The sequence below is a fragment of the Protomyctophum bolini genome (assembly GCF_963924005.1).
Source record: "Protomyctophum bolini genome assembly, chromosome: 19".
In the NCBI taxonomy this organism is placed as follows: Eukaryota; Metazoa; Chordata; class Actinopteri; order Myctophiformes; family Myctophidae; genus Protomyctophum; species Protomyctophum bolini.
Window position 1 is genome coordinate 10,073,870 of NC_137880.1, and position 12,385 is coordinate 10,086,254.

Genomic DNA, 12,385 nt, shown 5'->3' on the forward strand with positions numbered 1-12,385 from the left:
TGATGTACTAACAAGGCACCTCTGATGAATTGAGGTGCCTGTTGAATTGAAGACACTGTTGTAAACATGGTGTCGTCCACAGTAACAGATTTTGCACTGAGTTGTGCTTTCGTTTGAAATGTACCCATTCTGCATACTGTGAATACAATTTTCAATCAATCAATCAATCAATCAATCAAACCCCTGCAAGGCAGCTGAGTGCTCAGATGCTTACGGGCAAGTTATAGCAGTTCACTTCATAGCCTATATAGGCTACTCCTCGCAATCACGCCATATTTGTTTCTAAATTACATTACATAGGCCTAATAATTGATTTGTAACCTTTTTAAGATAACTTTAATGAAAGCGGAATTTAATAGGGCGACAGATATACAATTTCTGGGTAAATAGATTACAATTGAATATCTATTTACCATCAATGAATGTTATCAAAGGGAATTTAATATAATATTGTTAATATGATTTTTATTCCAGCGAATTCTATGATGCTCTCAAATACTGTCTCAAGCTCATTGCACACTGTTAATAAAGTATTCAATCAATCAATCAATCAATCAATCAATCAATCAGCCTAATATAGGTCTAGCTACCACACTGACCTTATATGGACACAAGAGGGCACTCTGAGTCAGGTACACTGGTCTAGTATCTTGATAAGTGTGTGTGTGTGTGTGTGTGTGTGTGTGTGTGTGTGTGTGTGTGTGTGTGTGTTTTTCCAGCGATTGTGCTTGAGAGACTGCCATAGTCTGTGTAGTCAGTTGTATTTTTTTTTAATATATATTATTAACGGTTTTATATTATGAAAAGACGACTGATACCACAACCAGCGCGCAGATAGCAGAAACTCTACCGCCCGCTCCGTCGAGGCACACACAAACAAACAAGCCCTAATACCACCACTTTTACAGAACAACATAAATTATACAAACCAACAGACAACTATACACAACCCTTTGTAGAGGGTTTATTTGTCACTCACTGATACAGGTACAGTGAAATTATGATGGCACTGGCAGAATGGCAGCACGCCCAGACCTTTCCTGGTGGCCTGCCGCCTATTGGCCTGCCTGCCTGCCTGCCGCGACTCTACAGTCGCGGCCCACCGGGAATATGCCCGGTATGACCTGTGGCCAGTCCAGCCCTGACACAAGGTCAGTGCCCTTGGGCCTTGAATGACTCATAAGACTGTCCTTAAGATGAGTCAGACTGCTTTTCGTCCCAGAATAACGGCAGTTTTGGACCCACATGTATTTATTAAAAGAAAAAAGGTAAAAAGATAAAGAAAAAGCACATCATGTGTTAAAATGCACATTTTCTGTGGACACACTCCACAGTTGATACAGCATAGATACAGGTTGGGGCCACCCACTTCATCATGCATATTTAAATATCTGCTGCTACTTGCACAAGAGACAGGTATTATTTCTTAATTGTATTAATTTATGGATAGGCCTAGGCCTATTGAGTAGGCTAAATCTCATGTATTTGAGATATGTATTCGAATCCAATAAACCTAACATGAATGAAAATCCATTGGCCAGTGATTGTTCTCCTCTGACCTTAACTCTATATTTACCATTGGCGCTGGCTGTAACAGGACACCTGTGTCGGCTGTGCAGGTGAAAATTGAGCTTCTTCAATGTTCCACCTTAACAAAGAAGCAACAGAACCATAACCATATTCATGAACAACAGAACACTGTCTGGTAGTGACAACGACAACAGGATCCACAAACAGAACACTGATAACATAGAAAATATTAATTGTTATTTTGATCTCTATGATATATGGTATCACATCAATACAGCATGGCATTGTGGACAAAACCTTATCCATCAATAACAAAATATTCGTTGGTTTTGGGTCGGCGAGGCTATATCTTATCGAATGGTGGTCCGTGGCTCAAATGCAGAATACATATTGGGCCTGGATATGAAAAAGGATGAGAAACACTGATCTATTTAATGGAACACCCTCTCTGGCTTTAGAGGCCAGTGCTGTAGTGTAGCCTATTATAATTCTGACAAGCAATCGAGATTTTACTTTTAGGGACTTGGTTAATGGTTACTATATGAAACATGTATTATATTTCCACAAAGTCCTGGAACGTAGAGAATTAGGCAATATGTTAACAAAAAAGGAAACTATAGGTATCCCTTTTTTAGGCCTACTGTAGATCTATGAAGATGAAATTCATGATAGCCAGTCAGATAGTCAGTCAGTCAGTCATTTTTTGGGGGGGAGTGGGGGACACAACACAACAGTAAAAGTAAAAGTAAATTGATGATCACAATATTTAGATTTTACACATGAACTTTAGAGGGAGATAAACTGGACTGGAGGTTATATAAGGTGAAAAGCAGCCATGCAACAGCAGCAGTAGCAGCAACAACAACAACAACAGTAACAAGAGAGAGAGAGAGACATACAAAAGCTGTTGCCCTGATAACCAATTAGCCAATTACAATAAGAGCGCCGAGCGACGGTCCTTCCGGGCAATAGGATGCTAAACTCTACCTTTTTTCCTTTCCTTCGGGATCATCGCCCTCTCTCACTTTGCACTGCTGCCGTGGGTCACGTGACGTCTGCCGCGCCATGTTTCCATCCTGCCGTCAGAAGTTTGCAGCCAGCAGGGAAAGGCAGTAGGAACAAAGTTTGGGATATATTAATACTTTACAACATCGCAGTGTTCACCCGGTGACGAGAAACAACACCGTCGTTCGTGTCGAGTGTTCTCGACAAGAATATACAACGGGGCCTCCCTTGTTGTGGACCAAGAAGGAAAAAAGGAAGAAGAAAAGCATATGTTGAAGAAGACTTTTTTTGTACAAATTGTTGTTATTGTGGATGCGCGTGAGCACTGTGCTTTTCCCAGGCATGGTTTAGAGTGCCTTATAGCTACGTTCCATACAATGGCTTAAAGTTGTTGTGTTAATGACTCTTTCCATAGCCACATTTTCAACTTTTGACTTGTTTCACGACGGCTTCGCTTTCTGGGTGACAGCGGCAAAGGTGAGTGATGTCTGTCCCTCTTTCTGTCTGTCCGACGCGAATCTTTTGCTGTGTGTGTGACTGTGTCTCTCTCTCTCTCTCTCACACACACACACACACACACACACACACACACACACACACACACACACACCGAATGACTTTCATTCATGGACTCAACACACTGTAACCAAATGGACCCTCCTCACGGATACATTTGTAAACACTGAGTTGGCATTATAGTAGCATACTCATCTTCAAGTGTCCATTTGGAAATTCATATTTAAATGAACACTGACTATTTTACTTAGTTTAAACATGAAACTAAAACAGTTCGAAAGTTACCTGAACGGCTGTACTAAAAAGACAGGCAGGCATAATGTTTTGGGCTGCTTTTATTTAGGTGAGAAACTGTCAAACTGATCGGATTAAAAGTATCTTCAGACTTAGAAAAGCTTTGGGAAGCTTGAGACAAGAGACAAATCTACAATCATAGGCTGTTTCAGTTGTCGGACAAAAAGTGTCACACGTTCTATACTTAAACAGTTGTTTAGTTTAAATACTGGTTTACTGAACCCTTCCCTTGTTTTGGCCTTGGTTGTCAAAGCATATACATGTGTAATGGTTAGAGGAGGAACTGAAATGGAGAAGACACTGGGCAAATGGTTATGCCTTTCCACCCAAATGTAACGTTATTTTTGGGGCCTTGCATCATCCCACAAGCATTTGCAAGCGTGCAGTGCTCGATTAAACTGCACATTAACTCCTTTCATGGTAAAGTCTCAAGCTCTTGTGGACGGGGGTTTCTTCTTTTTGTCAGGAGGTTAGGTTAATCTTTAGAAGGGCAGTAGTATTTACATTTGTAATGGAATGTTCAAAATGCAATGCACAGAACCAATATTGATTGGCAAGCGCCCCTCAAAAAAAGCACATAAGATTTAATACAAATGCAAAGCTATATGGATTGAACCCAAGAAAGCACTATGGTGGCTTGTTTCCATTGGGGTATGCCAGTGCATAATAACATTGCTACTGCCATTACTAACACTATCCCAAACCCTAAACTCAGTCTTAACCTAGGTCGGACTATGGGATGTCAGACTTATGGGCAGTCTCCACTACTATGCTAGTGCTTAATAACATTGAAATTAATATATGTGTTTGAGTGTATACCTAAACTTGTTTAGCACAATTGATACTTTGTCAAATGAAGATGTCGCTTGCCAAAAATAACTGAAAGCTAACACAATGAATAGGATAATGGGATTGTTAAATAGAAAATAACCGGGGACTGGTGTGTTGTCTTTTGTTGATCTCTTGAGTGTCACCATTTTGAGTTGGCTTATATGCACACAAACGTTAAGGGAAAAGAACCTAAATGTTTAGATGGAGGCTGCCGTCGAGTTGGAATTAAAGTTATTACAGTTGCTTTCAGGTGCTGGGAGAGGACCACCACACTGTGTGGGAAGAGGCAAGGCTCTGCATCTCAACATTTGGATGAACACAACCGGATTAATTGGCTACCATGGCATCATCTGGTGACAGCGCTGAAGGAGGAGCCGACAACGAGTTCAGTGACATCATCAAATGGAGATCCGGTATGTTCCGGTCATAACCTTGACATTGTTGATACCATTGATTGCAATACCAATATAACCTCTGACCGCCAGTGAATGGATTTTGACTACATTTAAAATAGAAGTAAAAAAAAAGAAATCACAAGATGTGTCTACTAGATGAACCTATGCTTTATGTGTGACCCTGCGGGAACGTTATTAAGCGACATGTACAGTGATTGTTTTGAAATGTTGTCAGATCTGAGAGGTTGCGTTAATCTCTTGATATATCACAAGGGCTGCATGACAAAACAAGGAGGGGTTAGAGACGGAGTGGAGTTGCGTCGCAGTACGTGCGTCCAATTTGTAGCACGGAGGAAACGGCGACAAAGCCAGAAATCCTGTTTTGCACGGACAGCCTGAGTTCCCATGGCGGAAGACAGGAAGTAACAAAAGGATATTGGCGAGAAGCGGAGGTGGTTGAATGAATGCGGCAACATGATGAGAAAGAGAAAGTAAAACAAAGGGAGGGAGGGACAGAAAAGAAAACACCAGAGACTGTTGGGATTGGTTCAGAAAGTCACACCCTCTGAACCTTTTCTCAACATACTGTTCTATATGTTAATATTTTGTAAACTCCACCCTGCTATTCAGGAAAATACACACACACACACGCACTGGGCATCTCCGCCAGGCGGAAGGCAAGGGTGCGATTATGTTTTCGCCCACTCTGTCAATCTATTTCTCGGTCCGAGGCTAATCTCACAAACGACTTGCCGATCAGTGCCAAATTCCTGGTGAACACTGCAAGTAGGCCATGGAAGTACATCCCTGAATGTGTTTTTCGTCTGTGAATAATAGTTTTCCTCCATATTTGGGAAGGACCGATGTCATCAACACTACATGACATGTATCATTGACATGACGTCATAGATATGATGGCGATCCACAGGGAAGCCACACCTTTTATTAGACCTCGTCTTTGACAGTTTTAACGCTGTTCTGGCTTTCAGTGTTTTACTGTTTTGAAATGGCACCCCGCCTGGCTTGGACAGGCAGTGAAGGCGGCAGCTGATTTTCAAAACGGATGCTCTGGTTTTAATTTCCACCGTTTCTCCTTCATCATAAAAGGCCATTGGCCACAGCACTTGCAGCACAGTGGAATAAACAAAAACAAAATGTGCTGTACATCATGACCAATAACAATAAAGTAAAGTACATAAAACATTTGACCAAAACAAATAAATCAAATTTAACACAATAATTATGTTCTTCTTAAACGACACCAAACACAGTTTGGATTCGGAACACACATACATAACATTAAACATTGAATGACCCAGTTTGTGAACACAAACACATGTTTCAGTTCACCTGTTGGTGCATGCAATTAAGTGGCAAATTACACTGTAGTGCAATGGCCAACGCGTTCAGAACGGTGTATTATTTGACATGCCTACTGTATGCCCAACACGAAAAGATGTGATTCTTTTAAGCTCTTGGACGCAGCCTTGCACAACTCCCTCTACCTTATGTTGACCGAAGAGACAATTGTTGGCAATTGTCATTATTGTCTTTTGTATATAGTGGAGGTGTTATTGTCCAGTTGTGCTGTTCAATCTCTGTGGCGACTCCCCTTGCTCCTTACTGGGTTTAGGTTCCAGGCCCTGGAATGGGCTCCGTGCCCAGCCTTGGGGAAAGCCAGCAGATTCCGGGCCAGGAATTCCACCATTCCGTTGGAGTTTGTAATTTACAATGCTTGTCTCCAGACCACAATGCTTTTCTTATAAGGATCCCGGTCGCATAGCAACTCTCAAAAGTAATGTTTTGTTTTATTGGACAGAGGGGAAATTTAGCACATAGCCTTGCTACCCAGTGGCCTCCAAAGACAAGCCAAAGATGTATAACTGGCACAACTGGATTTTAATGAAATCTGAATGCTGTGGCACAACTGCTGCTTTAGTCTTCATTGTGGATGCTGGGTTTTGTTTTGTTTTGTTGTGCGTGCGTGCATGCGGTTGTGGGGAAAACAATGATTAACATGGGAATTAGTCGTATGCTTGACCAAGCTACAAGTCACAGGGAAAGTTCCGGAAGAAAACATATTGTCATTTGTCACAAGGAAAACACACACACACACACACACACACACACACACACACACACACACGCTTTTCTTTTGATCTATACAAAGTGGACAGTGTTGCCTGGTGAGGAGCTTTTAGATGGGCACTCTTTCATAAACTATAGAGACAGGTTCTAAACAGTGAGCCCTCAGCAGCCAAACAGATCTGCTGGGTGCTTTCAGGGGCTATGTCTGTGAGTGTGTGTTTGCGCGAGTGTGCGAGAGCGAGGGAGGCTGTACAAGAGACATTTCGCCTGTAGATCGACATGGGACTTGCCATTTTGAGCAGCGATCAGTGAGCACTCAGGTGAGCTAGAGGAGGACGGGCTGTTTGAGAGAGTACAAGGGTGAGAGAAAACAGGTGGAGGGATGTTTTTACAGCTGAGAATAGTCAATAGGGGTGTGTGTGTGTGTGTGCGGGGCGGGGGACTCACTCACACATGCAAAGTTCTGCTTTCATTTCTTGTGTGTGTTTCGCTATCTCTAAGAGCAGGGTGTATAGTACAGCCATCATAGACCTCGTAGATTTGTTTCTCTACCACACACGCGCACATGCAAACGCACACACGTCCCCCACACACAGTCACACACACCCCCCACACACGCACACCTGCTGCTGCGTCTCCTCTGTAATCATTTGACTGGAAGTTGTGGTGAGTGGATTTGGGGAATCAGCCCACACCACACGCAGACATGCATGGAGGGGGAGAGAGAGGGATATATTTGGGTCGGGCCTCTCATCAGAGTGAAAGCCATTTGTCACTAGGGGAGAGTCTGTAATTCTGAAGTTCCAAAATGTGGACGGACATTCTGGTGAGATCGCAGGCCGTGATTAGCACCTCCATGTAAACTACTACTAATGAGTGTCTTAACGTAGGCATGGGTCTGTGTGTGTGTGTGTGTGTTTGACATGTGCTGCAGACAGGTCAGCAACACACTTTCTCTCCCTCTCATTCTCTCCACTCACATTTCCAACAATATGAGTGAAGGCAGGGGGAGCCGCTGCTGGGGTCTCTTGTTTTGCAGCGTGTCAAGTTATGTAAGCTCACAATGAGGGAGGGAGAGAGAGAGCGAGAGAGAGAGAGAGAGAGATGGGGGGGCTCGGTGGAAATGTGTAAACCTAGTGGTCGCACTTGGCCCTCATGATGTTTACGTGCCGAATTGTGAATGAAGTGACATCCTGGCATGTTTCTGTGTGGTCAACTCGTTTCATATTTCACATAGTATTTGGACATTCTGAAGCATTTGTTTTAACTTTGAGCATTCGATGGGTGTGAGAAGAGAAGAATGTTTTCTTTTTGGTTTATTTATTTCTTTTCATTATGATTATAGTGACGCCTACATTGTGCTTACTTTAACCCATTTTGGTGCGGGAACCCCTTTTGGTGTTTTACATTTAGCTATTGAAAAATTGCAGATCTACAAGCTCAAACGAGCTTGTAGGTCTGCTATTTTAGAAAAATCTTGAAAATGTGGCGCAAATCTTTGAATATTCTTTCAGAGCGAACATTTTTAACTCAAATCTTTGCTACTGGGGAGGCCCCTGGAAGAAATATTTTCAGACGGGGGTCGGCGGCCAAATTCATATAATTTTTGGGAGTCCTTGACGTGAAAAAGGTTGAGCAGCAATGACACAGAAACGGGTCTAAATGGGTTAAAAATAATCTCCCTGGCACTCCAAAGCCATTGAGCTCACGTGCAATCTTAAGTGTGCTTCACTTCCTAGGTAACCATGACGAGGCTTTCATTATTTTACAGTGTGTAAAAACTCCGCCCATCCGGTACGCCAAACATCCTAAAACAAGCATTAAGTTAAAAAAATTAAATGAAAATTTGTAAACACGGTTGGTAATGTTTAGCCTGTTTCCACCTGCCTTCCACCTGGTTTCCCTGCATGCGTCCCATCCCCCCCCCCCCCCCCCCCTGCTCATTCACACGGCACAGAGACAAAGGTGAAAGGTCAAATATCAATCCAGAGGTGGGTGGGGGTTTGGGTTGTTGTTTAACAAGGATTATGAACACGAGGTGTACAACGAGGTCTCTCTCTCTCACTCACTCACTCACTCACTCACACACACAATGTGCACTGCACATATCTGACCTCCTTCTTGGCTGTGCTTGTGTTTGTCACTTGAGAGCCCTATACTCCTGATAAAGGCAGCTAAAGAATACACACTTGCCGCTCTGGTTACCTGACCTGCTGTTGTTCCTCTCGTCTCCATCTTCCCCTGTCTCCGTCATTGTGTCTCTCTCTCTCTCCCCCTCTCCTACCATTACCCCCACTACTATCCCGTGTCTCAAGCAAACTTGATTTACCGCTTGCACTCGGTTTGACTTTTGTTTACACCGGTGCGCTTCGACTTTATAGTATCCGTCCAGCAGTATAGGGCTGCACAATTATGACTATTATAATTGAATACTTTATTTGACCAACGCTTTACAGCACATCTTGAGAAGGAATGGACCCAACACATTATACGTGGCGTTTCATTCTTTCAAAATGGCGACATGGGGTGCCCACATTTTGACATTAAAAAAGTCCTGGGCACTACATGCGGTAGTTCCTATAGGACGTCTTGGGCATATATTGGTGTTGAGTGGATAGTGTAGTGGAACCCCTAATGGCAGTGTTCCTGACCTTACTGAAATGCACCGGCTAGCTTAGTGTACAACTGTACATGTCTCTTTAGCCTGAGCACTTGGGCTCTGCATGTGTTCTATCGACAGTAGACGACATGACGCGTGACACGCGTCACCAGTGGTACTCAGTGAGCCGTTATGGTGCGTGCAGGAGGGTGTGTAGAGGGTGTGGAGCTTTACCAAGCCAAGTGTTGTTATGATGTCCCTGATGTCACCATACTAGCTGAGCTACATATGACACAGGGCTTGGCTCTGGCTGTAGGGTGGACTGTGTACTTGGGAATATTTTGTGCACAAGACACTGTCTGCGGCATCACATTTACATGCAGTCAAGACAGAGAAGCTCACAATTGGAGGTGATCCGATACAGGCCGGCCTAGCGGTCCGGGCACCTATGGGCTGGTAATCCAGCCTCACAACCTCCGTCCCTCAATCCATCGCTGTGAGTCAGTCAGTGTGTGTGTGTGTGAGAGTGACAGTCAGTCAGGGTGTGAGAGTGACAGTCAGTCAGGGTGTGAGTGACAGTCAGTCAGGAGTCAGGGTGTGAGAGTGACAGTCAGTCAGGGTGTGAGAGTGACAGTCAGTCAGTGTGTGAGAGTGACAGTCAGTCAGTCAGTGTGTGAGTGAGTGAGTGACAGTCAGTCAGGGTGTGAGAGTGACAGTCAGTCAGGGTGTGAGAGTGACAGTCAGTCAGGGTGTGATGGCATTATAATAATACATTAATATCTACTTATAACCCTGTATAATCACAGTTATTTGAGCTCATACAAACACAGTGCTTTATAACCATAATCATTTAACACATTATAAAGCTGATTATGAGTTATAATGTCAAGTATAAATGAACTGCAATCTGTTCATGACACGACATAAGTACGTATAAAATACAATATAACACATTATACAGCATGTTATAATGACTGGGTTGCAATTTGGGAGCTCATGTACTTGATGTCAATACCACAACCTAATATCCATTTTCTTTTGCCTGAAACGGCTCTGAGTTTGAGCAAAGCACAACAGAGTGTGCAGTGATTACAGTGTAAGGAGTCATTTTCACACACACCCCTCCAACATAATCTATCCTGCTGTGTGTCCACCAACGCAGATTATTGTGATGATGATGTGTGCATCTTGGTCACTGTGTGTGCAGCCCCGCGCTAAAACCAAGTGCAATATCTGTCCACGACGATGGAGACTGGTTATTCCTCTCTCACGTGGTCTCTTGACCTGCCCTCTTTCTCCCTCCTCCTTTGAGCCTCCCTTGTGACTGTGTTGTTGACCGGCAGCAGCGCGGCTGTGAGTCCTGTTCAGAAGGGGTTGGGGTGAGAGTGGAAGTGTAAATGGGCTGCTAGAATGGATTGCATTTACTCTACTGTACATACTGTAGCCCATTTTGTTCTTAGACTTTTAGACCACTGCTACTTAACACGCTTAGAGCCGAAGGGGCTATATCGCGGGTCATAATTTGTACCCGTAGGATCAGGATGCCAGGCCAGCGATTATCGCGGGTCAAAAGTTTTATATCAAAATCGACCGGCTCATGCTAAAAACAAACCTGTGGTGCTGTCCAGGTTGCTAGGAAACGCCTACGTTGTTCCCAGCACAAGGAGGAAAGCGCGCGCACGCCATATACACCCTTTGTTGCCTTTTCTCTCTGAAAAATGGTGCAAAGTCTGTAGTTTTGTCGAATCCATCCGACGTTTGAATGTGATTTTTTTTTATCTCATCGCGCCCGACATATTACCGTTTCTGGCGAAAGCTAAGCCATGTTGGCCCCTGCTAACACAACTTGCGTGTCTTGTGTGACCCGGATGAAAATGTCTAGTCACCAGATAATTTCTCTGGCACTGTGCGATATCTTGAATGAACACTAGGTGGCAATAAGGCCATGGTTAAATGCGCTTCACAGTGTACTTCGTATTCACACACACACACACACACACACACACACACACTGCAATGGCGGAACACCGTCCATTACACATTATTCATTCCACACAATACGCATTCATTCACACAATCAATTGTGGAGGCCATGCAAGGCAGAAGGCACCAACCTGCCCTCCGGTAGGGCTGTCAAAAATGATTACAAAATCGTCTAATCGCAATTATTTGAGATGATCACAATTGTTTTTGCATAATCGTCATAATCTTCGATAAAAAAGAAGCGGAAATAGCAGATCTACAAGCTTAAAACGCATCACGACTCACAAAGTGACACATTGTAAGCTTGTAGATCAGCTATATTATGAAATCGTGAAATATATTGTCAGTAATTTCTTAGTACATTTAAGTTATTTGTCATATCTGCCCTGTGCAATGCTTGATTACGAGTCCTTCTGATATAAAAAAATTACGAAACCTTAAAGTCAATCTGAAATTAAATTCTTATTCATATGTTGTCCATTGCTCAGCGCTAGGGATGCTCCGATCAGGTTTTTTGGGACTGATCACAGATAGTTTTTCTCATGATTGGCCGATACCGATGGGTCCGATACTGATCTTGTGAAATGTTGCAAATGTAGTCGTTTGTCGGACCAATGACTAGTCTGAACTACGTACTGCACCCCAATCAGAGGCAGGAGGGGCGTTACCGTGTCTATGCTCGGACGCAAAATAGATTCACGCGTACCGCGTGTGTGTTCAGCCTTATAGAAGTACTGTGTGTGTGTGCTGGCCTGTGTGTACTGTGATGACTTCTCTCCTCTGGCTTTGGTCCAGCTGGGACGTAGGATGGAAGGAAAGGAAGGGAGCTCTCGGAATTTCTGCATGGAAATTTGGGAACTGAGGGATCAGCCAAAATAATCTCCCCTGGGTGCGGTTGTTTTGGACTCTCGGCTACTCTGGTTCACGTGTGTGTGTGTGTGTGTGTGTGTGTGTGTGTCTTGTGTGTCACAGCCGACACACCCCACTCGGCCCACATGACATTTTAAGCTCCAAGACAGAGAGTAGGGTAGGAAATGGACCGTGAGTCTTTAACTCTCCGATAGCTGTTAAACTGATTGTGTGTGTGACTGTGTGCGCGTGCTGCACACCCGCCTGGCCATTGAGAATGATGTAACTTCTGTCT

General features: G+C 43.7%; 1 protein-coding gene across 3 annotated transcripts in view; it reads left to right on the forward strand.

Moving 5' to 3' along the window:
* Positions 1 to 2,638: 2,638 nt before the first annotated feature.
* Positions 2,639 to 12,385, forward strand: part of utrn (utrophin) — a 254,571-nt gene continuing 244,824 nt past the window's right edge. For 2 of the 3 annotated variants that reach the window (XM_080791556.1, XM_080791561.1), the window contains exons 1-2: positions 2,639 to 3,012; positions 4,417 to 4,589. In XM_080791556.1, coding sequence (XP_080647682.1) covers positions 4,517 to 4,589 — 73 coding nt within the window. In that variant the 5' untranslated portion in view covers positions 2,639 to 3,012; positions 4,417 to 4,516. The remainder of the gene's footprint in view (positions 3,013 to 4,416; positions 4,590 to 12,385) is intronic. The other variant, XM_080791557.1, reaches the window with a different exon arrangement.